Source organism: Alternaria ventricosa (assembly GCF_023758065.1).
Source record: "Alternaria ventricosa strain BMP 2768 chromosome Unknown scaffold_2, whole genome shotgun sequence".
NCBI lineage: Eukaryota > Fungi > Ascomycota > Dothideomycetes > Pleosporales > Pleosporaceae > Alternaria > Alternaria ventricosa.
In genome coordinates, this window is record NW_026055682.1 from 2,346,176 (window position 1) to 2,374,137 (window position 27,962).

Genomic DNA, 27,962 nt, shown 5'->3' on the forward strand with positions numbered 1-27,962 from the left:
AGATTAGACCTCAAAGCTTCCTACAGGGCGGAAACGAAGCACCAGTGTCTCAGTAGCTAGAACTGAAGTCCTACTCCTCCATTTCCACATCCTCAACCTTCATCACCGGAGCGCCCATGTCATCACTCCCGCCCTGTACATGTTGCAGAACAGGAACATACGAAGTCATGTCGTCACACATCCCGTATGCAGAGAACTGTGTAGGTTGAGTCGTCGCCGCACCGATCCTCTGGAAGTCCGGAAACGCCTCACGCTCGCCGCTATCGTAAGTGGGCCGGCGACCTTGCATGCCAGGGTGATGAGTCGGGAACTGGTACTGCTGCATGCGGTTTCGCGAATCGTTTAGCACGGTGGGTTCTCGGACTGCTTCCAGACGGTCCATGAACGCGTTGCGCTGGACAGTTGGGCCACGTTGGATGCCGGGATGGAGGTTTGCAGCTGAATGACCAACGAAGGGGAAGGCATGAACACCACGACCAGTAACCTGTGGATGACTGCTCCGCAACGACGCATCGTTGCGCTTGATCATATCACCGAGCATCTGGTTCTGCCTAGCCAACTCTGTCTTCTGGCGCTGGTTCTCAGATGTTAAGGTGTTGACCTGATTGCGCAACTCCATCATCTTACTCTCAACGATGCGGTTCCAATTCGCAATGGTGCCGGCGTTCTGGAAGATCGGGGTCTCGCCGTCAACGATGTCGATATTGTCTTCCGAAACCTGCGAGCCAGTTGGCGATAGCGGTGTTTCGATCCTGTTCCGACCATGCTCGATCATGGTTACGAGGCGGGACTTGGCTTTCATGATCATGATGGTGTCCATATCTCGGAGCTTGATGTCGGGACGCTCGGGATCATGAACATCGCTGAAGATCATATCGTAGTCGATCTTGATGTAACGTGCTCCCATGTCATCATCCGGGCCACCTAGCGCGTATTGGTATATGAAGACCCAGTCTATGCCGTACTGTTTGCCTCGCTGTTGACAATAGTACTCTAAACGAGGGCCGAACTTCTGCGACGCGCGGATCGTGAGGATGGAGAAGATGGGAGTGCCATTGATGTCGTATGTATTGCTATGAATACGAAGCGTCATTACGGGATCGTTCTCGTCGCCTACAGGTAGAGCAGAGCGTTGCAAAGCAATCTAAACTTGTCAGTGACTAGACTTTGGAGCCGGGAAACATTTCGACTTACTGGCTGTGTGAGCTCCCGAGCTACCGGTCCCTTCGTAGCCGGAGCAGCCGTATTCATTCCCTGAAGCTGCCCTTGTGTCGGCAAGTGCAAGGCGGCGGCTGGCTGGGCCGACGTCTGACGAGAAGGCATGCGAGATCCAGGCGCGCTTGCAAGGAACTCGTTGGGCCGAATGTTACGACGAGCAGCTTCCTCATACACCTTGAAGTTGGCGCATTGGATGGGTCGGAAGCGCGTCAAACGAGACTCAGGGGAATGCACATGGTTGAACTGGGTGCGATGTTCGTCCGGTGCCTGTGGCGCTGGACGAGTCGGTACAGGCACACGCACTCCGTTGTTGTGTCGAGTTGCCATGGCTGCGATACGTCTCTGCTGCGCATTCAACTTCTTGAGCAACTCATCACCATCTATCGCAGATTGGTTCAGGACCTCTCCATTCCGCCCCACAATATATGTCATAAGACCAGAACTATTGTGGATATTTGGCCAGCGAGCCAGAGCTTGCTGCGGAGTCATGACATCGCGACCATTGTATTGTTGGCCGGGTATCAAGGGTGGTATGGGAACCTGCTGCTGCGGAACTGGATGTCCTCGGGCTTGATCTCGCTGGACGTGCTGGGACATGAGTGTCGACTGCGGGTGTAGTGTAGTTGGGACGTGATCGCGCGATTGTAGGTGCGTTGAGGATCTCAAGCCGCCAACTGGAATTGTGGTAATTAGCAGTCATTCAAGATAAGGAGTTTTTGGAGGACACGTACTGTTCTTTTCGATATCCATATGATACTGGGGCGACCTCTCAAGGTCAGACTGCGAGGCAAACGGAGGATACAAACGGCCAGCTTCCTGACTTGGTCCAGTGGCTGTAGTCGTCTCTTTCTTGGCAACAGCAGTTGCACGCTTGGCGACCGGCTTGGACTTTGGACTCGCACCTGGTGAGTCGGTGGCCTTACGCTTGCCTTTGTCGTCCTTGGCAACTGTGCCAGCGCGACTAGATCTAGGAGCTAATTTGTACGGCTGTGTGGGTGTATCTGTGAGCAACTCTGGGTTGCAGTCGGACACTTGTTCTTTGTGCTTGGTACATGCAAGTCCCTGCTGCAGGCAATGTTTACAGGCGTCGTCGGTATAATAGGCATCGCATGTAGACTCGTGGGCCTTGCAACACTCGTCGCAAATTTTCCAACATGAGTCTTTGATGTGTCGCTGATTCAAAATTAGCAGTGTTTATCTGAAGAATATGGACGGACGACGAACCTCTATAGAGTACTTCTTGGACATCTGGGCATCGCACCGTGGACAGGCAAAGACGCTGTCACTCGTGCTAACCCCGAGGCGCCTCTTTGCACATTTGGATCTGGTATCCCTTATATGGCGCTACAGTTAGGTCAGTAGGTGAAGATAGAGTACAGGCTTCTGATACGTACTTTGAGCTTCTGTTCGCTAACATATGTCTTGCCACAATACTGGCATGCGTATGGCTTCTTGGCGTCTGAACTTTCGTCCGCAGACTCTTCGCCGTCATCATTTTTGAGCGCTTCGACGCGTCCATCGTTGCCTCGCATCGCACTGCTCACTTCTAGAGAGGGAGTTTCAGGAAGTTCTGATAAAGGCGAGCTGTCTGCCACTGGGGACGTGCCAGATGACTGAGTCTGCGCCGCACTATATATTGTAAGCATTGATTTCAAAGGGCTCGCTCGTGAATACATACTCGCACTGATATGGATCGCTATCCTGACTCCGCTCCATAGTGAATTGGTCTCAGGGCAGATTATGAGTCGAAAGAGTGAGAGAAACCGTTCAAGCCAGAGGAGACGATATGCTCTTTATAGCAGCAGAGATGTGAAGGACGTGCAGAGAAAGTAGAAGAATCGAATCATCTGACTCAGGCGCAGAAGAGTGAAGAAGTTCAGCAGGCGCGTGTGATCGACGAAAGACTTCCGTTATAGGCACTGGTGAGCAGTGAGGGCTGATGAAAAGCCTTCAACGAGACCCTGAAAGAAATTTGCAAACGCTCACCACTCCTATCAACGTTGCCTGGAGCAGTCAAAGACCGTCCAGAACCGTCAGTGCGCTCAGTCAGTGAGAGCTTTCCTTGAAGCGATGACGCAACTTGTGGTCCGCGCGTCAAAATCGAGATAATGGGGTGTTCTGATCAGAACCACCTTATAGATTTTGTGACATATTCACGAGACAAAGACCGTACAGTCGTGTTGCCGGTCACTGCCTACTGGCCGTAGTCAATAGAGATTTCTGTCACGATCAATATGCGATCTGCGGAGATGCCTCGTCCGTGCCAGATAGCATTTGTATCGGTAGGACGATGAGGCGCGTTTTGACAGGATTCTGACAGTTGTGATATAAAACTGCTTAATCCCAAAGGAACGCATACGAGTATACACCGGGCTCTGAAAAGCATGAGCGAAGGTGGAATAGTCTGGCACAGGAAGGCCGCAATAGGTGACTAAGAGAACCAAAGGGTTCTGGGGCTGCTAAAATAGCCCTGAACATACTGTAGCTCATCGGCTTGGTCTTCTTGCTTGGGAAGATGATGAATGTGCTGAGATGACAGCCGACATGAACTGCCATGGCGAAACCAAAGGGGTGAATTGAGATGGAGATGGACTATCGGATCAGCACAAGCGCGTCGATAGCTTTGTCCTGTAGTATGCGCCCATATCGTGTACGACTTGGTGGTGGTGGAGTGAGGTGAAGAGGGCACACTTCCCGAGGTCTGGTTGACGCGAGAGATGACGCGCCGTGGACCCACTCTTGGCAGCGTTTCTACCTAGGTACCTACGTCCGCGCGGAGCAGCCATGCCGAAGCTTCTAAGAACTCCACGAGGATGCTGTCGTGAACAGCGTAAGTGCTGTACGTTACGATTTCTATCACCACCTGGGCATGCAGGCCATGGGATAATTCCTGGCTCTGTTTGATCAGCCCGCTCTTGGCTGATCGGGCAGCTCATGATGCAGCAGCTACCGCACACGTGATTCATTCGCTTCTACTCAACACTCATCTCGTTTGAACGATCTATGGCTCTTGTCCCTGGCTCGATCGTGATGGAAGCTTCAGGTAAATTGATGAGCTTTCACGACTGTATAGTCACCTGACTTACATAGTATCTCAACGCCCCAACAACCGCGAGATCCGCGTCTTGGACCTGCTACCTGGCTGCCCCGACGACACTATTGAGTGCCATATCCGCAACATTAGTGTCGATGGCGATGCGCAATACGAAGCGCTATCATATGTTTGGGGTGATGCTGTCGAGAAAAGAAGTCTTCAAGTGTCAGGAAGCCCCATCAACATCTCGCCAAACCTCCACGACGCTCTTCGACGTCTACGTTATCCAGACCAAACTCGCACACTGTGGGTTGACCAGATATGCATCAACCAGTGGGATATGGAAGAGAAGGCCAGCCAGGTTGCCTTGATGCGAGAAATCTACAGTAAATGCGCACATTGCATCCTATGGCTGGGTGAGATCCAATATGCCGAACATGGCATAAATGAGGCGGACACACACGCAGTATTTGCGTTCTTTGAAGCTGTCGCCAACAGACCAGCAATCAGAAATACATCAGCAGGAGAGGCCTACGACTTGTCTAGTAAAGGCGTTGACCCCGAGGATGGCCTCCCCACGCTCTTCCAAGAAGGTGCCGCAGGCGTGACGGCCCGAAAGGCCTTTGCAGCCTTTGCTATGTATGGGAATACCTGGTGGGAGCGCATCTGGACAATTCAAGAGTCAATACTGCCCTGCTCAGCTGAGTTCAGATGGGGCCCGCTCTCAGTGTCACGGCGCAACATACTCCTAGTGGTACAGCATCTGCGTGGCGACAATCTTCGCTCTTTCCCACCCAGGTTTCGATATCAGCGCATCATGCATACCCCACTTCTCCGTAGTCTTCTGTATCCTATCAATGGATTTCTACATTCGACTGATGGCGAGTCGGGGTTAGACTTGTTCATGCGCTGGCGCCATCGGAAAGCTACCGATCCACGCGATAAGATCTATGGGCTATTGGGCTTGCTTGATGCGCGTCAAATTTCAGAGACTCTTCCACACGCTCAAGCGCGTAGCTACTCACTACCGGCATCTTTATTATTTGCAATGGTTACAAGCGATCTACTGCTATTTCGAGAAGGTCTTAGGCCTCTGATTGCGTCCAGCGAGATGCCGCATGTCACCCCCGATCTACCCAGTTGGTCAATCGACTTCGCATGCTCCAACCATGTAGGCAAGCGCCAACTGAAGTGGTGGAATCACTCGCATCGATACAGGCAATTCTCGGCAGGAGGTAGATTCGAGCGCGAACAGGAGCCCGAGAAGGAAGACTTATTACCGAAGGTATCGAGTGATTGGACATGTTTATCCTTACCAGGTCTGCTGGTCGACCAAGTAGAGCAAGTCAACAGCGTGTACGAGGTTTCCGATGAGGAATATCTTGACTATCGGAAGATACGGAACGTAATGTCCGACGCAAGGCAACTAGTGGCAGGGCACGACAGCTATAAACGTGATCCGGCACAATCGTGCGAAGCCCTGTGGCGGACCATGATCGGTGATCTCGTCATGGCTGAGTATCCTATCGAACGAGCGAAAGCAACGCACGCTTCGGAATTTCTCGAGATCGAACGCGCACTCAGCAATGAAGAATTCCCGCAACAAGGCCACCAGTCTAATTATCCTCCACACGGGATGAGCGGGCTATTTGAATCTCTCTGTGGTATGGTACCGAATCATGCTTTCTTCATTACAAAGAGAGGTTACCTTGGTATGGGCCCACCTACTACCTCGCCTGGAGACCAGATCTGGGTCTTTTATAACGGCAACGTACCATTTGTCATGCGGAAAAGAAACAAGGAAGAACTTGAGAATGGATATCATGAGCTTCGTCTTGTTGGAGACGCGTATGTACACGGCATCATGGACGGCCAGGCTATCTCAGACGAACACGTCACTCAGACAGCTCAAATTTACTAAAGTGGGAGGTCTTCCATTCTGTAATCGCGTGGAACACCAGGTGGTTCGTCAATGGGAGCGAGGGATATCGCACCGCCGTAGGTCTTTGCAGATATTCAAGCAGACGCTTCACCATGTTCATCGACAGGTACCCAAAGTACCCTTGCCTCCCTCTGGAGGCCCTCCCCATCCAACTGCCTCTTCGCAACCACGATGACCATGATGTCTCTCTTCGGCAGCGGCCTGAGATCCCACCCCAGGACTTCCGGCCTCTGAACTTCATTTGCAAACGAAACGTTCCACTCCAACTTGTTGGTGTTTTCGTGAAATACCGCCTCCCCGTCTACGAAGACCTCCAGTGACGTTGCTGGCGATGGATGATCAGAGCCACCGTAGGCGACCATGGAGACTTGGATAGTGAGGCCCGAGATAGTGTTGGAGACAGCTGCAACGGACTCAATAAGAGACTTGTTTTTGGGTGGTGAGGAGAATGTCTTTCGGATGATATCGGTGGGTAGGGCGGTAAGAGGAGGCGGTATACGTCTCTTGGTCGCCCGTTCAAACGCATATGCATACTCCAATAGCTTGGTATCTTCGTAAGCCTTCCCAGCGAATGTGATGTTCACAGGCATGTACTTGTCGCTCATGACACCCATGGGTACACTCATAGTAGGTACACCGAGATGCCTGATTGCGCGATTACCGTTGGAGTATTTTACGCCATTCTGGAGACTATGTGTCGTGCTGTCAATGTCGAATTCAAGATCTGCGAGACCGACGTCGCCTTGCGCAGGAAATGCAACGACATCCAGCCCATTTTTGTCCATCCAATCTTCTAGATCGCGTTTCCTTTGGGCTTCGAGAGCTTTGAGAGCTTGCTCCATACCCTGGATGTCATGTATACTCCCATGTTGGACCATCTTGGGCAGACCGGGGTAATCAATCCAATTCCTCACTTCGAGAAAGCGATCCGGCTTGTAGTCTGGTGGCTTTGGGAATAGCATCGCGGGATCTTTGATGTCGGCTAAGCACTTGATGTTGGGGTCATTGTTGTCTACGAGAAAAGCATTCCACGCTTGGGCGATAAGAACGCCTCGCTCGAGGAGGTTCCAGTTCGCGGGACGTCCATCGACGTTGTTCGCTTCACCTGAACGGGAGTCGTTTTCGTAATTTGTTATTAGAGGGAAATCAGTATAGACGATTTCTGCCCCCATAGACTTAATGTCTTCCGCTGCCTGTTGCCATATTGCGACGACCTCTGGTGAGACGTAAGGATGCTTTGCGTGCGGATCTGAGTCTTTCTGGCCAATGTACATCTTCGGCACCCCGACCCTCTTATCTCGCAGCGCTTCGCCGTTTCGTAGAGTAGTGTAATCGATTGAAGGAGGCTGAGGTATCTGCACATGCTTTTGTTCGCGTATGAAGTCCCCTGATGTGTCTTCATCTGGAGTAGCGATGACATTCAGTATTTCCAACATGTCGTCCACCGATCTCGCATACGGGGTTGGAACATCGCATGTGATGTACAAAGGCCACAACCCGCGACAGCTCAAGAGCCCCTTCGATGGCGTGTAGCATACGATGGCGTTGTTGGACGCTGGACTTCGTCCGCTGCTGACGGTCTCGCTACCCATGCCGAAGACTGCCATGCTGGACGTCACAGACGTTGCAGCACCATTCGACGAACCAGATGAGAACGCGCCAGTGAGGTACTTTGAGTTATACGGCGACTCTGCACGACCATACATGCCTCTCTGCATACCACCCGCAGCCATCGGTGGCATGTTAGTCTTTCCAATCAAGATCGCTCCCGCAGCTCGAAGCTTCTCAGCGATTGCAGAGTCGCCGCTTGACATGACACCTTTCAGAGCAGGTGAGCCATCTGTGACTGTCATGCCGGCAACTTTGTAGCTGTCTTTGATCGTATAAGGTATACCTTCCAAAGGTCGAGGCTTGAGACCTTGGGCACGCCGAGCATCGGAAGCTGCTGCATCTTGGAGGACCTTCTCGTTGAATACCGTAAAGGCATTCAGACCTTGGATAGTGTCGAACTTGGCAATGCGATTCAGACAGCTGATGACAAGATCCACGATGGTAATCCGTTGTTCGTCGAGAGCTTTCAGATGATCACCGATACTAGCTTCGACAATGTCGAAGTCTTGAGGATTTAGACCAAGACTCTAGATCAGGAAATGAGTCAGTCAATGTCATGCCGTTGGTGGTCGCGAACATACACTATTGCCTGCCATATTTCAGGAACAGCTTAGCTTAACGAAGGTGTTCCGAAAGGTAGTGAGTCCCAATTCTTGTGGGCGTGTGGTGACGCCAGCGTTGTCGATTGTATGTTCGTGGTCCCAGGCGGGAGCAGGATGGGCCGACGTAATCGTGTCTGGGAGATAGTCACTTCCCCACTTCTGGATAGTCGGTTGGGCTTTCCCTGTACGGCTAGCTCCATGTAGTGTAGAAGCAGGTGCGTTCCGTATCCCTTTCGCATACGGCTTGTATCGCTCATAAAGATGCGTTTAGGGCAGGCGCAATCGCCGCAGCAGCACATGGTCACCATGACCGGACTGTGGAAAATGACATGGACAACGTAAGGGCTCATACTGCTCGAATACCTCAACTGTCAAAAAAGCTAAACGCTCGAATATATGTAAATTGTGCCGAAACCCAGTAAGCCCTCTTACCATGGTAACAAATCCCCTAGGCTGTACTTGCCCAGAGCGCCTTGAACCTCGTACTTCCAGCCACCAAACCACAGGCACCCATCCATCCCAGATTCCAGCCTGGCAAGCCTCCAGTCGTGCTGCTGAAGTGCAGCGCCATGGGCAACCACGCGCTTGCGATAACAAAATCGGTCCACCACCTGTTGTCAAACTTCTTGTCCTCTTCGTCCTGATATTCCGCAATCGCGCGGCCATCGGCAACCATCTGTTGCCTAGTCACCCTCCTGCGGCCCTCGAGCTGCCACTCGCGCATCAAACGGAGGAAGTCGCACGACACGCCGCCTAGCCAACAGCGGTAGGCATACAGATATAAACGCGCAGTCGTCGGATCGCCGCGGTTGAGGGTAGAGATGAAGCGGGGCGAGATGACGCCCGAGTCGGCGAGGAGGGAGATGTTCTCTAGGGCTTGGTAGGAGAAGTAGCTGCTCGCCTGCAGCATGGCGATGCGGTGCAGCACGACATCTGTGCCGGCTTTGGGGCCTGAGGCTAGCGAGCGCAACCAGGCGTACAGCGGGAAAAGACCAAACAGCCTCAGCGTTGTGCGCGCTTTCGAGATGAGGACGGCGAGCGCAGCGATGGGCGGCACCGTGCCGTTGTTTAACAGGGTTGCGGCGGAGATCTTTGCATCGTCGCAAGCGGGGCGGATCAGCGTGAGGAGCCGTGTCGCGAAGCTGGAAATGGACGGCGATTTGGTCTGCACGTAGGCGAGGATATAGAGGGAGTAGTTGAATGTGGAGAGGAATGCGGAGAGGCCGCCTGGGGAAGCTAGCAGTCTGCCCTACATTAGCTCATGCCTCTGACCCTCACAACGACACACGCTCGACCTGACGTACTTGTTCAGCCTCAGAATTGTCTGGTCCACTTTCTTGACGCCTGCAAGCAAGTCGGTCCTGTCCAGGTCCCTCGGATCCGCCCTGGGTGCGGCATCCGCTATCTTATCCACCACCTCCTTGACGTCAGGGGTGTCAGTCACATTGGACGCTTCGGGCTGGGTGGGCTTCTCGGTTTCGTCAGACATGGCGAGATTGGTCCGTATATGTAATGATGAGCATGCAGGAGGTCAGGAAGTCTGGGTAGAATGAGGTAAAGGGTTATGCTTCTCCGCACGCAAGCCATGGGGAGCTCATTGCCGCTATCCCCGTGAGCCGAGGCACTGCCACCAGCCGTGTGCCATCCTCTCAACACCACCTGCATCGTGCTTTTTGACTTGGATCTTTTTGAACTTTGGTTTTTGTTTGCGATACGGGCGCAAATCTACAGACATGGACGCGCTTTGAATCGTATTATGAGCGGGAACCCCCGTCTCTTGCGCTCCGCACTTCATCAAACGCCTTCGACAAACCCCCGGGTTCCACGCCGCTCCACATCCTCTGCATCAAGCCTCTTGATCACATCCTCAATCTCCTCCCAAGCTGCGCGCCCTCGTTCCCCGGATTCGCTCTTTATCGCATCTAGCGTTCGTCTTCGCCGCTCCTTGGGCTCGCTCCTGAGTTGAGTGAGGAACAGGCGTTTCGACTCTTCGAGCTGGGTGCGAGCTTTGTCTAGCACTTGGTCCGTCGGCTTGTTGTCTTGCTCAACTTCATTCAATCCACTCTCGAGAAATAGTAGACTGATGCGTGGACCGAGCGTTAGCTTGTTATTCCTCTCGCTCTGTGCGGAAACGAGGGATTCCTGTCAAAACATACCGCATCTGCGCCAGACTGTATAGCTTGTCTTCTATCTCAGCTCTGTCCCAGGTGCTCCTTGCCTGCCGCCATACCAGATGCCATTTCCCTGTTGCGGCATTGCCAGGAAGCTTCCGTGCTATCTCCTTATCCAGATCGTCCAGTCGTTTGAAGAACTCAGTGCTGATAGCATCTCTGCGTTCTATCGACCATGCAAAGTCTCGTAGTCGTGTCGCTTGCGCCTGAACTGCAGCCCAGTCGCTATCACTCTTCACTCGATAGAGCGTAGCCACCTGGTAGAGAGTGCCAGCTATCAGAATGTACGCGAATGTTAAGATGGAAAGCACGTTGGCGGTAGAAGAGAGTGCGCTGTCGCGACAGTTGCACGTGCTGTAAAGTGGTCTCTCCATGGGGTTGATATGAGACGCGTCGATGTAGGTCTCACGAACGGCGGATCGGTGACTCGAGGAAGACTGGGGAGCTTCCATCCCTTCGAGAAGTTCCGCGCCAGCTTACTTGCGATAGTGGACTGCATACTGACTTGCGTCGGTGTTGGTTCGGTTGCGGCTAAGTGCCTGCAGCACGCATGTGCTCAGCCTTGTCGTCCAAGACTTGGGTAGGTGTATGGCTATGTTCCCTAGTTCACCTGTCTACGCTTCCAAACGACCCCAGTGCTTCGAGTAGTTTCAACATCACACAATGTAGTGAAAGACATCACCGGACATGAGAACGCTCAAAGCCATGCTATCAGCAAAGCTAACGTGTTGTGACAAAGACATACTTCAACAATGCCAGCGCAAACACCACGAAAACAAATCACCCACCCGTGGCCTGCCAGGGAAAATCTTTATCTTACACGTCGAGATCATCCACCTGAAAAGCCATAATTCGAATCTGCACTCACTGCCGGCCATGGCCATTCCGCAGACACAAGGCGCTAAAAGGGCGGGGGCCCCGCTGATAGATGGAGACCAGCACGCACCAGATACTACCAGTGCACCAGAGCAAGCAGTCAAACGAGCCAAAAAGCACCCGTTCGACACCCTCGCGCTCAGAAAGATGGGATACGACTTTAAAATACCAGCGATCATTGCCAGAATCCGTACTAATTCGGCTCAGCCCTTCGACGTGGGCATGGGGTTAGGGGTGATGCTGTACCACATCGTTCCGTTGATATCAACGCACTTGGAAAATCCTATGGAGTTCCACAACAAGGCGCCAACAGCCTTGCAATGGGCAACTGAGTTCGTCGAAGCGGTTGATCAGTATATCGCATACTTGCGTCTTACGGATGGTTGCTCAGAGAAATTTCCTAATGATGCAACCGTCGATCGCAAGAGTCGACGGCCACGGCGCAAATACATGGGGCGGTATACCCACCTCGTCGAGAATGCTTATAAGAATCATGTCCGCGAACAGCTCTGCGACATGTTCCAATCGTGGAGCAAGGTGCAAACGCAGCTCTTCAACAAGGGTATGGATAAAGCTCTCTCGGGAATACAGTGGGTCGTCTACCCGCAAGAAAATGTGGTTCTGGCTGCTGGCGACGACGAGTGGACGATTTGGCTTCGCGGAAGGTGCGAAGAGCTAGGCATGGTTGAAGCAAGGGCGGAGAGGAAGGTGTTTGAGGATATTTAGGGACGGGTCTGCCTGAATATGGTTTGAGTGTTTGTTGGTAGTAGTAGTAGACGCAAAGTATTGACCACGGACAGTCGAAGGAAACTAGCACAAGAAGAAATGTGAAAACAGAAGTTGCATTCTCGTGACCTCGGGACCGGCCTCAGGCATCTTGTGCTAAGTCGTTAGTTGGAGATCGTGCTGCGAACATGCGGTTGCTGGGCTGGGGCTGCATAAACAGCTGCAAATTGGTGGATTGCAGTGGAGTGGTGGAGTGACGAGGGTGACTAGGGACCGTTGGCGAGATTGGAGCGGGCATCGCGGGCCCACCGCCAAGGCGCCTGCATAGGCATGCTGGGGGCAACTGCGTCCCAGGACTCGAAACACGCGCTCGAAACCGTCGCATTGCCCTCGCACCCACCGCAGCGCCTCTTATAGCCCAACGCCCGAGGCCGGAGAGTCTGTCATTCCTACACTCGCCACCACCCCCGTCACTGCCACCCGCAACCATGGCCGGCCGATTTGTGCGAGCGTCCAAGTACCGTGAGTGTTGATGTCCAACGCCCGCCCAGCCCAACATGCTAACAACGCCTGCCAGGCCACGTCTTTGGCAAGGGCACCAAAAAGGTACGCTTTAATGCCATCCATGTATCTAGCAAGCACGTGTACTGACCGTCTTGCAGGAGCAATGCTACGATAACCTCCGCATCTCCAAGAATGCGTGGGACACCAACCTGATCAAGGTCAGCTCTCCCGCACGCGACCCCGTCGTACTTGCGCTCACCCCCCTAGGCCAACCCCGAATACATCTCGGTCAACTGGGAAGCCAGCGGCGGTGGCGCCTTTGCCGTCATCCCCATCAATGAGCGCGGCCGGGCGCCCGACCAGCTCCCTCTCTTCCGCGGCCACACTGCCGCCGTCCTCGACACCGACTGGTATGGTCGCACATGGCATGACAGGGCCGAGTACGACGCTAACCGCGCGCAGGTCTCCCTTCAACGACTCTCTCATTTCCTCGGCCTCTGACGACGGCAAAGTCGGCATCTGGAAGGTGCCCGAGAACTTCACCCTGCACACCGATGCCGAGGAGCCCGCTGATGTCGCGCCTGTCGCCAAGCTGAGCGGCCACATGAGGTACGCCGATGCGCTCGGTCGAGATTCGCATCTAACACTGCCACAGGAAGGTCGGCCATGTCCTCTTCAACACCGCCGCCGAGAACGTCCTCGCCAGCGCGTCTGGCGACTACACCGTAAAGCTCTGGGACGTCGAGGCCGGTCTGCCACAGCTCACGCTCAAGCACAACGACATTGTCCAATCGCTCTCATGGAGCGCCGACGGATCGCTCCTCGTCACCACGAGCCGCGACAAGAAGCTGCGCGTATGGGATGTACGCCAGGAGAAGCCCGCCCAGGAGGTTCCCGGTCATCCTGGTGCCAAGAACAGCCGCGCTGTGTGGATGGGTGAGACCGACCGTATCGCGACCACTGGCTTCTCGCGCATGAGCGACCGTCAACTCGGTCTCTGGGACCCGCGCAACCCCAAGGAGCCCATTGGCGGCTTCCAGATCCTCGACTCCATCTCCGGTGTCTGCATGCCCTTCTGGGACGACGGTACACAGTGCTTGTACCTCGCCGGCAAGGGGTACGTCTGACCTCCCAATTCTATCATCATACACTAACTTGCGCAGTGACGGCAACATCCGCTACTACGAATACGAGAACGACAAGTTCGAGTACCTCTCCGAATACAAGTCCGGCGACCCTCAGCGCGGTATCGCCTTCCTTCCCAAGCGGGGTATCAACCTGCACGAGAACGAGGTCCTGCGCTGCTTCAAGACTGTCAACGATGCCTACGTCGAGCCCGTATCATTCATCGTCCCCCGCCGTTCCGAGATGTTCCAGAGTGATATTTACCCGCCTACGACAGGTCTGAAGCCAGGTGTTTCGGCTGCCGATTGGTTCAGCGGAAAGACTGCAATGCCGCCCAAGATTTCACTTGAAAGCGTCTATGAGGGCGAAGCCCCCAAAGAGGTGGAAAACGACTACAAGCCTTCCCAGCCGGCCACCAGTCAGCCATCCCCCGTCAAGGCCGAGCCGCCCAAGCCTGCGCCCGAGCCCATACCTACACCAGTCGCTTCTCGTGGTCCACCCCCATCTATGAAGGACAACAAGGATTCTATGGCGTCGGCAGCTTCCAAATTCGCGGACAAGGATGCTTCGGACAACGAGAGCGCGTCGAGCTTCGAAGAGATTCCCAAGCCAGCAGAGCGCCGCACTTTCACTGCTTCCCGCCAGGAAGAGAAGGTTAAGGGCCCCACTATCTCCAAGGAACCTGAGAGCGCCAAGTCCACTCACAGTCCCACACCTGCAGCATCCTCTACACCCACCTCATCTGCTGCACCTGCCTCTTCTACGCCCACTGCGGCCGCTACGACTTCCACACCTAGCGCCGGTGGCCCTGCTTCCGCTCTCCGCGATGCACTAGGCGACATCAAGTCACAGCTTGAGCAGCAAAACAGGGTCATGTCGGACCAAACCGATCAAATCGCACTCCTTCTGCGCGAAGTCTCGATGCTCAAGACCAAGGTTGCCAGCTCCGAGCCCTCGGACCGTGAAAAGGATGAGCGCATCAGGCAGTTAGAGCTCGAGCTTGAGGAAGCCAGGTCTTGAACATGAGGACCTTAACTTTCTCATGCTTGGTGCTGACGCTGTTAGAAAACTGAACGAGGACTATATGTATCTGATCACTCATCAGGGTGTTGCAAAGAAATCGTCGTTTGGATAAGATCTCAGGGATATGAGTGGCATTATCCGGCTGGCGAGCTGTTGGTAGGGGCCGATGTACGATGATTGGGGGCTGTTCTGTGTATGCGTATCGTCTGTCTGTCGAACTTGCTTTCGTTAGCAAGGTGTTTGGGTTAGCGGCATTGTATGGCACAAAATTCATTACTTCTAGTTTAGTGACTATTTTCCCGCGGCCTCGACCTCTGGACATCCGCTGAAAATGTACGCGCAATTTCTAGCAATCCTGTTGTTGGTTGACTCAGCAACATGGTCGCCATAACTAACGCTCCGGACCTCCTAATCTTGCACTCTCCAGGGCTTGCCTTCTTCTTCCCACCGTTAATTCTCCCTAACCATCTCGTCTCAATCTTCACACGTGGCGCGTTGCCAAGCCTGTCAACGTACACAGACCGACTGCACCGAATTTATTGTTACCTCCATACAGAGCTCAACCGTCCCTGTACTTCGCGCCCGTCCACGGCTCACCATGGCAGCGTATATCAACCTTGACTTGCAAGGTACGTTACCAGTACAATATTATGCACGGTCTGTTCTTCTAACGTAGAACGAGGGGCCTTCTATTTTGCTGGACATCGTTCTGCCGAAAATGACGCCATGCTGCAACTATTTTCGAGCAGGCTTGCGGGCGTAGCAAGAGGTGCGTAGTACCATCATCGCCCGGCATAGACGGCAAAAAGTGCTCATAGACGTGAAATCTACTTTTGATGTTTTGTACTCGCAGGTTGCCCGGGATTGGCAACAGCGGGACGACCTCCTCACACCCTTTAACGACCGCCGATGGAGTCACGTTAGAGCGGTCTGGACCTTTGACCTTGATCGCGATATTCTGCGATTGAACCAGACAGATCGCAACCTTTGGGTTCCTCTCGACCTTGTTCGCCAGCGTTCCATAACCATTTCCGATTTCGAGCCTTGCGAACCACCGCCGACACTTGCCAAGCATGCCTTGCAATCCGTCTACTCAGCACGCCGCCCAGTGGTGTTCTGGAAAATGAGACGCAAGAACATCGACCTGCCGCGCCTACAGCGGCGCAAGGCTTTCGTCTCTAGGATACTTGCCGACTTTGCATTTCAGTGGAGGCATGTCCTTTGCGGTCGTTACAACAACTCTACGTTCCGGAGGCTTGCCAATGCTGTTGTCAGGATTGTTACCCTGGACTTTGCCGTCGAAGAAGCAACGCTCGCACACCAAAGCATTAGCCGCTACCTGGTCTGGATAGACGATCTCCCAGAGTAGGACTTTGCAAGTGGACACATTGTTAGGGTCGGTGGAACGGCCATCGTCATATGCCAGCATACTCCGCACGCGGTCACGCTGATTCGAAATGATTTCAGGAAGCAGATTGTGTCCACTCCTGGTTCGGCGGAAAGAACTTCCACTTACCTCATACTCTCGGTGCGGGAAGTGATTTCGTTTCGAATAAGCAGGGATTTCGAAAAATATACGGAACCCATGCGTCTATTTGACGGGGTGCATCCTCCTTCTGAAGAAGCTATCGAGCTCCTTCTCCAAGCCACGCAGACCAGCCCCACTATGGCTCCTCTTCGCAAGCTCCCCGTTGAGCTGCAGGATGCGATCATTGACAAGGTATCAGAGGAACCGATTGAGAGCGCCAGGGTTGGCTGCTTACTTGATGCTGGATCAGTTTTTACATGGAGATACAACGACCGAAATATTGAAAGACAAGTCAGCCATCGGTCTAGGACGCCTTTGTCACATATTTACTTTGGTGGCTACCCTAGTGGTATAGCATATAAGTAGAAGTGTTCAAAACGCCCATTGTCAGATATTAATCTGATCTATAACTCCATCACACAGTAGGAAGCTTGAAGATTGTATTGATCATCGATGGATCATGAACCGTACCTGTAGTAAAGCGATAGTTGCAAACGAGTCAGACCTTCCTAACTAATGATACACCCACAGCACCTCAACGCAACAAAGTGAACCTTGATAGAGACGTGCCTCAACCAACCTGCATCCCACCCGGCAACGCCGTCAGCCAACCATCGAAATTCTCGCCAACCATGTCCTTTACATTACACTTATTCTGCGTCGCAATGTTCTGCTTCTTAAGCGTCGGCGCCGACACATAATTATTCCCATCCATAGCCTTCTGCAGCGAATCGTCCTTCCAGCCGAACAGGTAGTCGGCATGCGTCGAGAAGCCAGTCGCGTCGCCGCTAGACCAGACAAAAGGCTGGCTACCATCGCTTGGCCAGTCGGCCTTATTGTTGAACTGCTTCGTGTCCCAGACCGTCTCTAGCAGGATCTGGGGCAGGCGGACGGGGTGTGTAGATGGACACGCGCCGCCATTTTCAAATGTACCCGTCGCGGGATACGAGACGTGTTCGCGGTGGTTTGGTGAGTCGAGGTTCACGCCGTCCCAGCACTGGAAGCAGTCAGTACATACATGCAACGTACAACTACAGAGTAGGAACTCTTACAGTTGGAAACCGATGGTTAATCATGATGCCGGCCGGGCAAGGCTGCTTCGGGAATTCGAGTGTCTCAGGCTCCCGGGTGCCCTCGTTTTGCATGCAGATATATGTCAACTGTCGAAAGTCGCGCGCTTCCTCGCGAGAACGGTACGAGACGTCGCCGATCAGCATGCGGAAACCGGGCTTGAAGGCTGTTACTTTTGTGGTTTGCGAGGTGCTGAAGAGGGCGTCGGTCATGTAGTATACAACCTGCATGCATGTTAGGCGTTGGCTGTGATGGGGTAAGAAGAAGGTACGTACCATGCCGCCGTTGGTACCTTCCATGCCTTGTTGCGCTCGTTGGGGTACGCGTTTGAAGGTGCCGTTTTTGGCTTTGAAATACACGACTGCGGTCCAGTAGTTGCCTACAGTCATCTCATTAGCGTCTCTCCGTCATCTAGAACTGTGTTGTAGTCCTCACTCAAGTCTTCGGAAAACTCGCACGTGGTGCACGTCGATTGTGTCGCCAGATCATGGCCTTTGGCTGGATCCATGGTGACGTTGAAGGAGTTCTGACGGTTTCAGCAGTAGAATGCTTGTTTGGGGATGGGTGGTCTTACACCTCCGATGATCTGATGAAGATGTGGCGAGGGATTCGAGCCTGGGTTCACCAACGGGTCAAGTCTCTGTACTGTCAACTGCGCGCAGCCAAAGCGCAAAAGCCCTGCCTTCGCAGTCGCGACTAACCCGAAGGCAATGGCGAAGATGTGTAGTTTCATGTCGTTACGTCCCTGTGGTCTCCAGCGTTCCGGTGTTATCGACAGCTACCAAACAGCAGTTTGCAGCCCATGGCAAGTCTATCCTTCATACTATGGGTGCCACGATTTGATGTCCAAGATACTACCAACTGCCGTCTTTCACGAGCATCCATGTGAAGAGCCGAGGGCCAGGGTAATGTAAGCTAATATCGCGTAGCGAATGCGAGCTCAGGTGCCAAGGAAGATTGAACGTCGTCTTTCTATGGAGCAGGTCATTCATCTGAAGCCTTAAAATGAGCAGACACCTGGAATGAGTGTTCTCTAGAGTGGTCGAAGGACAAGAGCTGAAAAGGTGCACGACGCGGGACGATCCGTCCGATGCCTACAGAGACTGCAGCTGACCGTGGGTGTAACCAGCATTCCTTCTCCTCCAAGACACCGCAAGCTGCATGGTACTTCCGGATATATTGTTCCAAGCAACCGGCAAGAGTTGCGATCGGATACATGAGTCCGGGATGCTCAGTGCCAGTGACGTCTGATCACAGATAGTTGAGCAGAGCAAAGCGGCACCACACAACGACAAACACTTCCTAACTAACCACTCTCACTTTTTTCGATCACCTAAATCCATTATGATGCTCTTTCTCGCCGTCCTGGCAACTCTTCTCGCTCTCAGCGCCGCCCAAACATACCCAGAGTGCACTGCCGAAGTCGCACGGAGCGACGACTGCGCCGCGGTCATCAACGCAAACGCCTGCTACAACAAGTTTCGGTGGAACGCGCAGACCTTGACATGTATAGATGGAAATGATAATGCGGTAAAGCAAAAGAAGGTGAGGCGCTCAACGGCTGACGATGGAGATTGTGGCGCTGACCACGGTGGTGCATGACAGGTGTGCGCTTGTTGCAGCTGCGTCGGAAAAGTCATGTGTGACTGGGCGACGAAGCAAAAGTATTGTTGAGATGTTGGGGATTGTTCGGGTTGCGTTAAGGCGTAGGTGGTGAAGGACGCCTAGAATTCAGATCCAGTCCTCGAATGTTTGTATACATTGACTTCTCTGTGACTGTCGCGTAATCACCTGGGCAGCACTCGTTGGATAAGAAGACAATAGATCAAACCAACATCATTCCCCGGTCTGAGTCAAAGGCGACCCCTAATTCCGTTGAATACAATAGCATGAGCATTTAGCTATCGTTCCCGGCGAAATCTGAACACGATCTGTAAGGGGTTCATGCGCCTTGCGATATCTGCATCACTACGGCACGGGAGCCTTGGCAAGGCTGACAGCCACCGCAACCAGCCGCCTAATTATTAAGGGGGTTATGAAGCTTTCTGTTGAGATAGTTTTTGCTTCTGTACTTTCTCCCCGCCAGCTCTACGATGAAGGCGTTGTTATGCCTGTCGTACCTAGCGGCGTCTGCTTTAGCCGAGTTCACAAACCCTAACTGGATTAATGGAAAGAGATTTTGGTCCAAAGGCGAGGAGATAACTATCCGATGGGACGACAATTGGCCGAATTGGGGTGACGGGCCCGTCGGCGACGAGTCTCTCCTTGATCTCTGGATTACAGGCTATGCCAACGACGCATTTGTGCGAAAACTACTTCGTACGTTGTAATCGACGTTGTTCATCCCGCCGCCCCTAGAAACTAATCGATATTCGCAATAGAACTGGATACGACCGATGTGCGGCAAGGTGGGCAGTGGAACTGGACGGTCGATGTCCCCGACGATCGCGCCAACGGCAGTAATCATGTGTTTCGATGGAAAGAGCATCGCGACGATGATGTATGGGATAACTATTCGTGGGGATATCGGAGCATGATGTTTGCGGTATCCAGAGCTATTGAGCCTTCTTCATCGTCATCCACAACCACATCAAACTCAGGAGCAGAGTCTACGGCTATCTCGAACAGCATGACCACTTCGGACAACGACTTGTCCAACCCACCCAGTGAAACTTCGAGCCCCGAGAACACACCGCCAGGCAATGAGAGAGCTCCGCACGATACAAGTCCAGGCGTGATTGCAGGTGCGGTAGTTGGTAGTCTGGTCGGTCTCTTGGCTATTGTCGCGGCTTTCGTTCTGGGTCTGAAGAGAGGGAAGATAAGGGAGAAGGGTAAAGCAATCATCGATGACTCTGGCGACAGGGTGCAGAAAGATGCGCCTTCTTCTGCGACAGCAACGCCAGCGCCGATTGAGCATAACAAAGGGCGCTACAAGACGAGCGATTTGCCCGAATGGGTTGCACCGAGATGATTTGGGACTGGAAGATTTGCCTGTCGCCAAAATGATAAGAATATTCGGATGTGTGCGTACATAGTCCCACTCTCAGCAAGCCTCACCAGATAGTGTATCCCCCATCCACAATAATCTCGCTACCCGTGACGTAGCTGCTAGCATCACTGACCAACCAGACGGCCGCACCGCGGAATTCCTCTGGCTTGGCGATCCTCTTCATGGGAATATCCTTCAACCACTCTTTGCTCAGCTTCTCCATCTCTTCCCCCTCGTTAGCCTCGGTCTGGATATATCCCGGGCTCAGTGCGTTGACGCGGATACCGTGCGGCGCCCACTCTGACGCCAGAGACTTCATGAGATGGGCCGATGCAGCCTTGGAAGCGTTGTACGCCGACTGCTTCTGTGGGCGGTTGACGATGGAGCCGGACATTGATGAGACGATCAGAATGCGGCCATCGACCTTGTTGTCGATCCACCATTTACCCGCTGTGCGAGAGAAGAGGAAAGTTCCAGTCAGATTGACGTCGATCATTCGTTTGAAGTCTTCGAAAGGGTAGTCCTCGGCTGGTGCGCCACCAGTAATACCAGCATTTGTAACCAGGATATCGACGGTCCCAAAGTCTTTGACGATCTTTTCCCACGTAGACTTGACGCCTTCTTCGGACGATGTGTCGCACTCGTAGCCATGCACCTTTGGGGGTGAGAGGCCCTGATTCTTAGCCTCTTCAATGAGGGCACTGGCTGACCTGTCGGCACCTTCTTGCTTAAGGTCTACAATGGCTCCATGGGCGCCGGAAAGGGCGAAGGCGGCGAGGATCTGCTGACCAAGACCTTGAGAAGCACTGTATGGCACATTAGCTTGATTGTAACTGTGTTCGGATTCTCGTGGGAGAGACACCAGGGGCAGCTAGGACTCGTATCGCATTCTGCTGCATACACACTAGTAAATGTTGACAAGTAAATACTTTCGAAGACGATGTATGCTGCTACGCAGGGAAATCTTGCGACACGGATCGTAGCCGCCCGTGGCGCGGGTTGGTGGTCTCATACCCGGTCACTATAGCAAGTTAGTTAGCTTGTCAAGAAGCTCTCTTGACTACCTACCAACAGCGACCTTGCCCTCAAGCGAGAAGTCAGGCAAAGTCCTGCGCTGTGTGTGAGCAAAGCGAATAGTAGGTCTCAATAGATGCGAAAGCGTCTTCGAAGTCCTCAGGATAGCATCGCGGGCGACATACGGGGGCATCTTGAACGTTTGCTTTTGTGGTATGAGTAAGTGGGGGATGAAACCTGCTTTCTAGAAAGCGTGGAACTGTATTTTGTAAGACTGGAAGAGCCCGTGAGGCTCTTTTGGTTGTTGCAACGTTTACCAGGTACGCTCTTGTGATGGAGGAATTACGTCACTTTTGCGTACACCTGTGCTCGACCGAGTCATGCCCGGGATGTTGTTACTTCGCGGCCAACAAAGGTATGAACAGGTAGGAACTTGATATAGCGAGGTTTTGAGGTATGGCAATAGCGTTGCAGGTCAGATGGGAATCGATGAGGTAGTGATTCGAGAGCACAGCAATTGGGCTCAAGCCAAGAGAAAACAGTGGCTATATTCAACGGATTGTAGCAAGCCTTCCTATGATGATGTTCGCTAGCTGACAGGACCTAGGTGTCCTTCAAGAAGTCGATCGTAGCATCGTGACCGAGTATGAGGTGTCCTCGCCCTACATGACGGTGCACCAGCAGGACTCGTCGCAACCGCAGCAGTCGCACGACTCGCCGCACTTCGGGGCTGGCGAGGGCTTGATGATAGTCGAGATGGAAGAGGCGACACTGGCAGGCATCTTGATGGTATTGGTGTGGAGGTGATACTGGACGGAGTGTTAGTTGTGTAGCTGGTAGCATGCCTGGATCACTTACTGTAATAGTCTTGTTGGATGTGAAGAGAATCGAGAGCCCAAGAGCCAAACGTGCTGTATTTGTGTGTTGGTGCGATAGGTGAAATTCGTAGACGGCGAAGTGAAAAGGTGGTGGGAAGTGAGTGTTCTCCTTCGCGGATGTCCACGACTCTTTATATCACTAGGTCGCAGGTCAGCAGGCGTGACAGTCTTCCCCAGCTCGATAATTCCAGGATAGTAGCTTCCGTCATTGCGGCCTGCGCGCCTTGTCATTCGACCTCATCGGTGGCACACATCAAGCCCTGACCCTCAGGCATGCATGTCCATGTTTCAACATCTGCCAGTTGTCAGGCCTGGAACTGGTCGCTCGGCCCTGCTGCACCGCCTCACCGACGCCGCTATCTCTCGAGCAAACCCAGGATGCAAGTCTGGACGGTGTGACAGATGAAAACGGCCGCGGCTGGGGTGGCTCAGCTTGCTCACGGTCATGTCTCATTGGTTCTGATTGGTGTCACGTAGACGTTTGTCGTAACAATCTGCATTAGAGCATGCCAACCCTTGCGAGGTGCATGCACTGATTGCGTGGCTAAGCTCAACTAAGCTTTGTGGCGCCAATAAATCCCTCACAAAATCAAGGAACAAGCTTTGCCAAGCGGCAGCTGAGAGCTTGGCTGTGAACGTGTCGTGACGGGCTTTGTGGGTCGGTTCGTCTGCAAGTCCAGTTTAGACACTCGGCTGTGCCACAATCGGCGTGGTGCATGGCGTCGTGTTGCAGTGGCTGCGTACCCGTTGGACATGGCGCTGAGGTTCGGCTGAGGCCACGCGTCGTAGCGGTGTCTCGGGTGGTGCTTATACGCGCTCAACTCTGCGGGCCGATATTAGAGACGCGTACAGTCATGGGAGGGTAAAACTACGAATCGGTTGTAGAGCGTATATCGCTTCGCGCACATGGTGCGCATCGTTACTAAGTCATGATGAGGGATTTGAGAGGTTGGTGGAGCTGCGATTGAGGCTTCCCCAGCTTCCGGCGATCGCGCCGACTGGCACTAAGAGCGCCCACAGACGTCACTGACAGCTCAACCTCTCCTTTACAACCCCATCGGCACATCCTCTCTGTCCAGCCCACACCATTCGACGCTCCTGGACCATAAGGCTTGTTGTATATCCACATCTAAACTGTCCTGTGAGCTCTCGACTCTGTTCTTCCCTTCGAAGTACCCCTCCTGCCCATCAAATCTGTCGGCTACTGCCACATCTACGAAGGCGATTGCAGCTTGCTCGACGGTCACCAATCGAGGCTGGAAGTAGCCAATCAACGGCAACAACCAAGTCACGACCGTAGCCATGATCTGAATTGTTCGCGGAACGTGCGGCTGGTGGAACGCCCGCGATGTAATCAGATCCAAAGGATCCACCGCAACCGCGCGGATGGACTCTACATCTTTCTTCTGATGAAACAGTTAGGCTGCAAGCCAAGCAGGGTCTTCGACAACGGGAGACTTACTGCTTTCAGGCGACGATTGAGCTCGTACATCACCATGATGGAGACCAACTTGCTCACAGCATATCTTTGGAAGCCTCGTCCCAACTCTTCACCTTCCTTATCAGGTTCTGGATGAACCAATAGTTCCAAATCGTTTGGGATATGAGTTGGATATCCCTTGACGAGGCTTGCTTCCTCCGGTCGATGTGCGCCGCTGCCCGAAAAGACGATACGGCCATGAACTGGGTCCATGGCACTCATGAGCCTGCAACACAAAGCAAAATGTGCAAGATGGTTGACCGCAATCGACATTTCGTATCCGTCTTTCGAATACTTCAGCCCGCCGGACAAATTCCATGTCATCGCATTGCAGATAATCGACCGGATGGGTGGAAGCTGCTTGCCCTCAATCTCAACAAGGAGCGCTCTGCTGAATACCCGAACGTTTTCCAGCGAAGAGAGATCGAGCCTTCTTATAGACACTTGTCCGTTGAGGTGCTGGGCTACAAGTTGACGAAGTTTTAGCGTGTTTGCATCTTTCTCTGAATCGTCTCGGACGGTAAGAACCAGGTTGAAGGATGAGTATGCTTCCAACAGGTACTTGACTGATGGTAAAGCTAGCGAACCGTTCGCGCCGGTGATTAGGACTGTGCCTGCCATGATGCGCGTAGAAACGAGCGGATGAGAGGAGTGCTCTGGATGCGAGAGAGGCTTTGCAAGACGGCGCGTCGAAGGAGTCTTCGTTGTTCTTATCTACCCCTCGGGCGCGGTTGCTGACAGGCGAATACGCCCCGTCGTATACCTCGATGCCGGCCTACCGTCTCGGAGCCATCGGTATATACGTAGTCGTCCCGGCATGGGATCTCTCTCCCAAATCCAGCAGGCTTAAATGTTCGTGACTGTATACGTGCAAACAGTCATGGTATCATGTACACTACGAGTGCGGTTCTCTCAACCCTCACAATCGGTGGTGGTGTGGCCCAGGGCATGTGCGTTCGCTAGTCGCGCCGCCCCTCAACGGCACGTTTGTAACTCCATGGCGCGCATCCTTCCACTTTATGCATGGGCCACGGGCTAGGCAACACCTCTGGTCGCGGAGAGTCACCACATGCAAGAGGAGAAATTAAACTGCTCCGCAGACTACATCAGGATATCGCAAGCAAACTAGAAAATTCGGTGGTAAGGTAGGCTCCTCGGTGCACATTTTCCCCCTAGGTTGACGTGGATGTGTCGCATTGCGGCCGACCCCCGAGCACGAAGGATCAAAATGTCTATTTGGCGACAGCAACCGGCTCCACTTTGCTACTCGTTCCCTTTTGGATACGACCCCGCATATCGTACGATCTGAGCAGTGCAATTCAGGGTCTTTCTCCCACAACCAAGTGTAGCCGGTCGCATAGGTTGGTGATTCAGTATGCATACTCACTGATGATACAGCAAGCTATCTAGACATTATATTCATAATAATTCCTACGGATCATTGGAGTCGTATCTGGCCTGCGAGCGTGGATAGAGGCAGCGTAAATGAATCAAGCGGATTATCCAGGTTCCCCTCTATCCCGAGAGATGACACATGCACGATTGAGACTATAAGAATGCGTTCATGTTCTACAGCTCCACAAGTCGAGGCTAGTCAAGAGCCAATTCCCACCAACTAAGTTACAGTGATGCTGCTACTTCCACTTGGCAACAGCGTCCCGTTCGCAAAACCCTCCGTACAGAGAATCATGTAGTCGTGACCGCCCAACCTCATCCCAGCCTTGTTCCACGCGTCATAATGCTTCTGCGTAGTAATTGTACCGCCAACCCTTTTCTCTGTTCTTACCGACCAGAACTGTGTAAAGGTACGAGTCCCCTCGATAGACGGTTTGTTTACGCGCTGGCTAGTGTACAGGTCGTAGGTGCCTTCTTCAAAAGTGAAGTTGCCTTTGCGCGTCCAAGGCTCACCTGGGGCGAGGACGTCGTACGACTCGATGATGTAGTATTCGATGAGAGGGTTGCGCGTCCAGCCATAGAGGGCGAGGTAACCAGGACCCTTGGCGTCGTATGTACCCGAGTATTTGACTGTCCTAGTGCGATTCATTAGTACAGTTCTCGAAATCGACTTGGACCCGTTGCCGCTCTTACCTCGAACCCCCAGGCTTGAAACCTGTACCAGCGACGAAGCCACCACCAGGCTGTCCTGACCAATCGCACGTATATTTTCCGCCACCTTGTTGGTTGCAACGGAACGAGCCACCTCCTTCGGACCAAAAGGAATAGTAGCCACCTTGACGGGCTTCGAGCTGCTTCCCGACTGTTTCATGATTGATGAATGAGGCAATACCGCTCGGTGCAGTGAGAGCGAGACGCAGACTGCCTAGCACGGCGGCGGCAAAGACCGCGAAAGAGACCATGATGCTGGAGCTGATGAGTAGATAGGAGAAAGTATCTGGCCACCAGGCCCGGCGGTCTGTATCTATAATATACCCACCTTGCATGTAGGGGCCCAGCATGGAAGTCTTGGTATCAAGTGCGCGTGATTCTTCACGCCTGTTTCTCGTTAATCAGCTAGTTGCGAGATCGCCTGGGGCTCACTGACAGCAGCGTATGCCAAGGACAGACCCGCCTCTTCCAGCAAGAAACATACTATGCCAAGACTGGGGTGCGTCTTCGTCAATATGTCCGATACTGCTGTGCCGGCTGTTCACTACCGAGCCAGGGCTGGTGCTTTGGACCTCAGCAGCCGTAACCATCAGGCTTCGATTTGCATTGATTCGGACTTTTCATCTGCCGATAGCATTTGGTATGATGATGCCCAGGTGGTCGAAATGACAGGCACCTGTCACCAATCGTGGGTGATGATCGTCGGGCGGACACGTTGTTAATCAAGGAAAAGAGCATGTGGGGTGTGGTATGCGATGAGGATGTTTCCACAGAAATTTAGCCGGGCGCTTCGATACCGTTATGACTTCCACGTCACGGCTCAGAACATAGCAGATCATGAAGCCGGGCAGCTTGAATACAGTGTCGGAGCGATGGCGAAAGGCGCAATGCGGAGACAGGAGACGCGTGCAAGCTTGCTCAAATCGAGTCTAGCGTGTTATCTTAGCTGATCGCCGGGGCACAGGGCACCCGCGAACGTGCTGCAATCTGTGAACACGAACCAGACACGCCGTGCCTGCGACATCCCCGCTCTAAGCCTGGCCACCACATATGAAAAAGACCAGACCTCCATCAACAGGTACCGAGCTAGACTTCCATCTCGTACCCCGGCAGATGATCGAGCCACCCATCCACCTCTTCGTCGACGGAGCTCTCAACCGCGCAAGCGTTCATCTCCTCCACAGTCTGAGTCTTCAGCACACCCTGAATACCCGGACTTCCACAATTATGGAACATGCAACTATCATTCATTACTCGTTGCAAGCTGTCCCCCTTCCACCCAAACACGTAGTCAGCATGAGTACCGTAGCCCTTGCTATCGGAATAACTCCACACAAACGGCTGCGAACCATCGGTTGGCCACATGTCGGCGAAGGCAGTTGTGTTCCACATTGTTTCGTATGCTAGCTGAGGCATCTTGATGGGATGCGATGCAGGACACGGGTCCGCCGGGCGGAAGCCGCCTCGTGTCGTCGAGAACATGTGGGATTGATCTAAAGATTGGTGTGGGAAGTCAGTTTTTATCTCACAGACAGTTCGCACAGGGAGATTACTGACGGTCGGGAGAGTCAAGGTCGACTCCGTTCCAGCAAGAGGGAAAATGGCTACACATGAGCGACGCAATTAGTAGGTTTCGTGGAAAAAGGTATGCGTTTCTCTTGGGAAAATACGCGTTGGCGGCAAGTGCGTAACACTTGTTTGCAGGAGCATGCTAACATCGCAGGGAGACTTACTGCCATACTGTCAGTACCCTGATCATAATGTCTGCTTAGGATCATTGCTTACCTGGATCGCCATGATACCGGCAGGGCAGGGCTCTTTCGGGAAGTCAGGAGTCTCATAACCTCTAGTGAGGATGGTTTGCAAGCACGTGTATGCCAGGCCCTTCTTTGTGCCGTTGAGTGTGTTCGTTGACGGGTTACCAACGGTCATGCGGAAGCCCTTGACCCAATTAATCGCTTGTTCCACCGAGGGCCTGGATAGCATCACTCACCGGCGGAAAGGCTCTCACGGGATTGTCGAGGTCTGAGCTTTCGAAGTCTTTCTGGGTGTAGTATACCGTCA

At 53.2% G+C, this 27,962-nt stretch overlaps 10 protein-coding genes across 10 annotated transcripts; 2 read left to right on the top strand and 8 right to left on the bottom strand.

The window, feature by feature from the left end:
* Nucleotides 1-70: 70 nt before the first annotated feature.
* J4E93_001773 (uncharacterized protein) lies at nucleotides 71-2,864 on the bottom strand (the record flags this gene model as incomplete). The annotated part of the gene is made up of 5 exons (XM_049339723.1): nucleotides 71-1,144; nucleotides 1,195-1,892; nucleotides 1,950-2,205; nucleotides 2,443-2,562; nucleotides 2,613-2,864. 5 exons carry the CDS (start codon nucleotides 2,862-2,864, stop codon nucleotides 71-73), a joined length of 2,400 nt encoding a protein of 799 aa, XP_049203680.1.
* A 1,384-nt stretch (nucleotides 2,865-4,248) lies between these two features.
* J4E93_001774 (uncharacterized protein) lies at nucleotides 4,249-6,173 on the top strand (the record flags this gene model as incomplete). The annotated part of the gene is made up of 3 exons (XM_049339724.1): nucleotides 4,249-4,261; nucleotides 4,309-5,019; nucleotides 5,428-6,173. 3 exons carry the CDS (start codon nucleotides 4,249-4,251, stop codon nucleotides 6,171-6,173), a joined length of 1,470 nt encoding a protein of 489 aa, XP_049203681.1.
* Nucleotides 6,174-6,268: 95 nt separating this feature from the next.
* Nucleotides 6,269-8,401, bottom strand: J4E93_001775 (uncharacterized protein; the record flags this gene model as incomplete). Its single annotated transcript, XM_049339725.1, has 2 exons — nucleotides 6,269-8,332; nucleotides 8,387-8,401. The coding sequence occupies 2 exons, from the start codon at nucleotides 8,399-8,401 to the stop codon at nucleotides 6,269-6,271; spliced, it is 2,079 nt and encodes a 692-aa protein (XP_049203682.1).
* Nucleotides 8,402-8,855: 454 nt separating this feature from the next.
* J4E93_001776 (uncharacterized protein) lies at nucleotides 8,856-9,896 on the bottom strand (the record flags this gene model as incomplete). Its single annotated transcript, XM_049339726.1, has 2 exons — nucleotides 8,856-9,651; nucleotides 9,703-9,896. 2 exons carry the CDS (start codon nucleotides 9,894-9,896, stop codon nucleotides 8,856-8,858), a joined length of 990 nt encoding a protein of 329 aa, XP_049203683.1.
* Nucleotides 9,897-10,201: 305 nt separating this feature from the next.
* J4E93_001777 (uncharacterized protein) lies at nucleotides 10,202-10,568 on the bottom strand (the record flags this gene model as incomplete). Its single annotated transcript, XM_049339727.1, has 2 exons — nucleotides 10,202-10,487; nucleotides 10,564-10,568. The coding sequence occupies 2 exons, from the start codon at nucleotides 10,566-10,568 to the stop codon at nucleotides 10,202-10,204; spliced, it is 291 nt and encodes a 96-aa protein (XP_049203684.1).
* Nucleotides 10,569-12,668: 2,100 nt separating this feature from the next.
* On the top strand, nucleotides 12,669-14,829 carry CRN1 (Coronin-like protein crn1; the record flags this gene model as incomplete). The annotated part of the gene is made up of 7 exons (XM_049339728.1): nucleotides 12,669-12,702; nucleotides 12,758-12,786; nucleotides 12,843-12,902; nucleotides 12,952-13,094; nucleotides 13,147-13,293; nucleotides 13,340-13,801; nucleotides 13,848-14,829. 7 exons carry the CDS (start codon nucleotides 12,669-12,671, stop codon nucleotides 14,827-14,829), a joined length of 1,857 nt encoding a protein of 618 aa, XP_049203685.1.
* A 2,102-nt stretch (nucleotides 14,830-16,931) lies between these two features.
* Nucleotides 16,932-18,164, bottom strand: J4E93_001779 (uncharacterized protein; the record flags this gene model as incomplete). The annotated part of the gene is made up of 5 exons (XM_049339729.1): nucleotides 16,932-17,357; nucleotides 17,413-17,655; nucleotides 17,707-17,810; nucleotides 17,867-17,957; nucleotides 18,006-18,164. 5 exons carry the CDS (start codon nucleotides 18,162-18,164, stop codon nucleotides 16,932-16,934), a joined length of 1,023 nt encoding a protein of 340 aa, XP_049203686.1.
* A 2,320-nt stretch (nucleotides 18,165-20,484) lies between these two features.
* J4E93_001780 (uncharacterized protein) lies at nucleotides 20,485-21,627 on the bottom strand (the record flags this gene model as incomplete). Its single annotated transcript, XM_049339730.1, has 3 exons — nucleotides 20,485-21,226; nucleotides 21,435-21,441; nucleotides 21,489-21,627. 3 exons carry the CDS (start codon nucleotides 21,625-21,627, stop codon nucleotides 20,485-20,487), a joined length of 888 nt encoding a protein of 295 aa, XP_049203687.1.
* Nucleotides 21,628-25,407: 3,780 nt separating this feature from the next.
* Nucleotides 25,408-26,149, bottom strand: J4E93_001781 (uncharacterized protein; the record flags this gene model as incomplete). The annotated part of the gene is made up of 2 exons (XM_049339731.1): nucleotides 25,408-25,822; nucleotides 25,881-26,149. The coding sequence occupies 2 exons, from the start codon at nucleotides 26,147-26,149 to the stop codon at nucleotides 25,408-25,410; spliced, it is 684 nt and encodes a 227-aa protein (XP_049203688.1).
* An 835-nt stretch (nucleotides 26,150-26,984) lies between these two features.
* Nucleotides 26,985-27,510, bottom strand: J4E93_001782 (uncharacterized protein; the record flags this gene model as incomplete). The annotated part of the gene is made up of 2 exons (XM_049339732.1): nucleotides 26,985-27,391; nucleotides 27,456-27,510. 2 exons carry the CDS (start codon nucleotides 27,508-27,510, stop codon nucleotides 26,985-26,987), a joined length of 462 nt encoding a protein of 153 aa, XP_049203689.1.
* Between the last annotated feature and the right edge of the window lie 452 nt (nucleotides 27,511-27,962).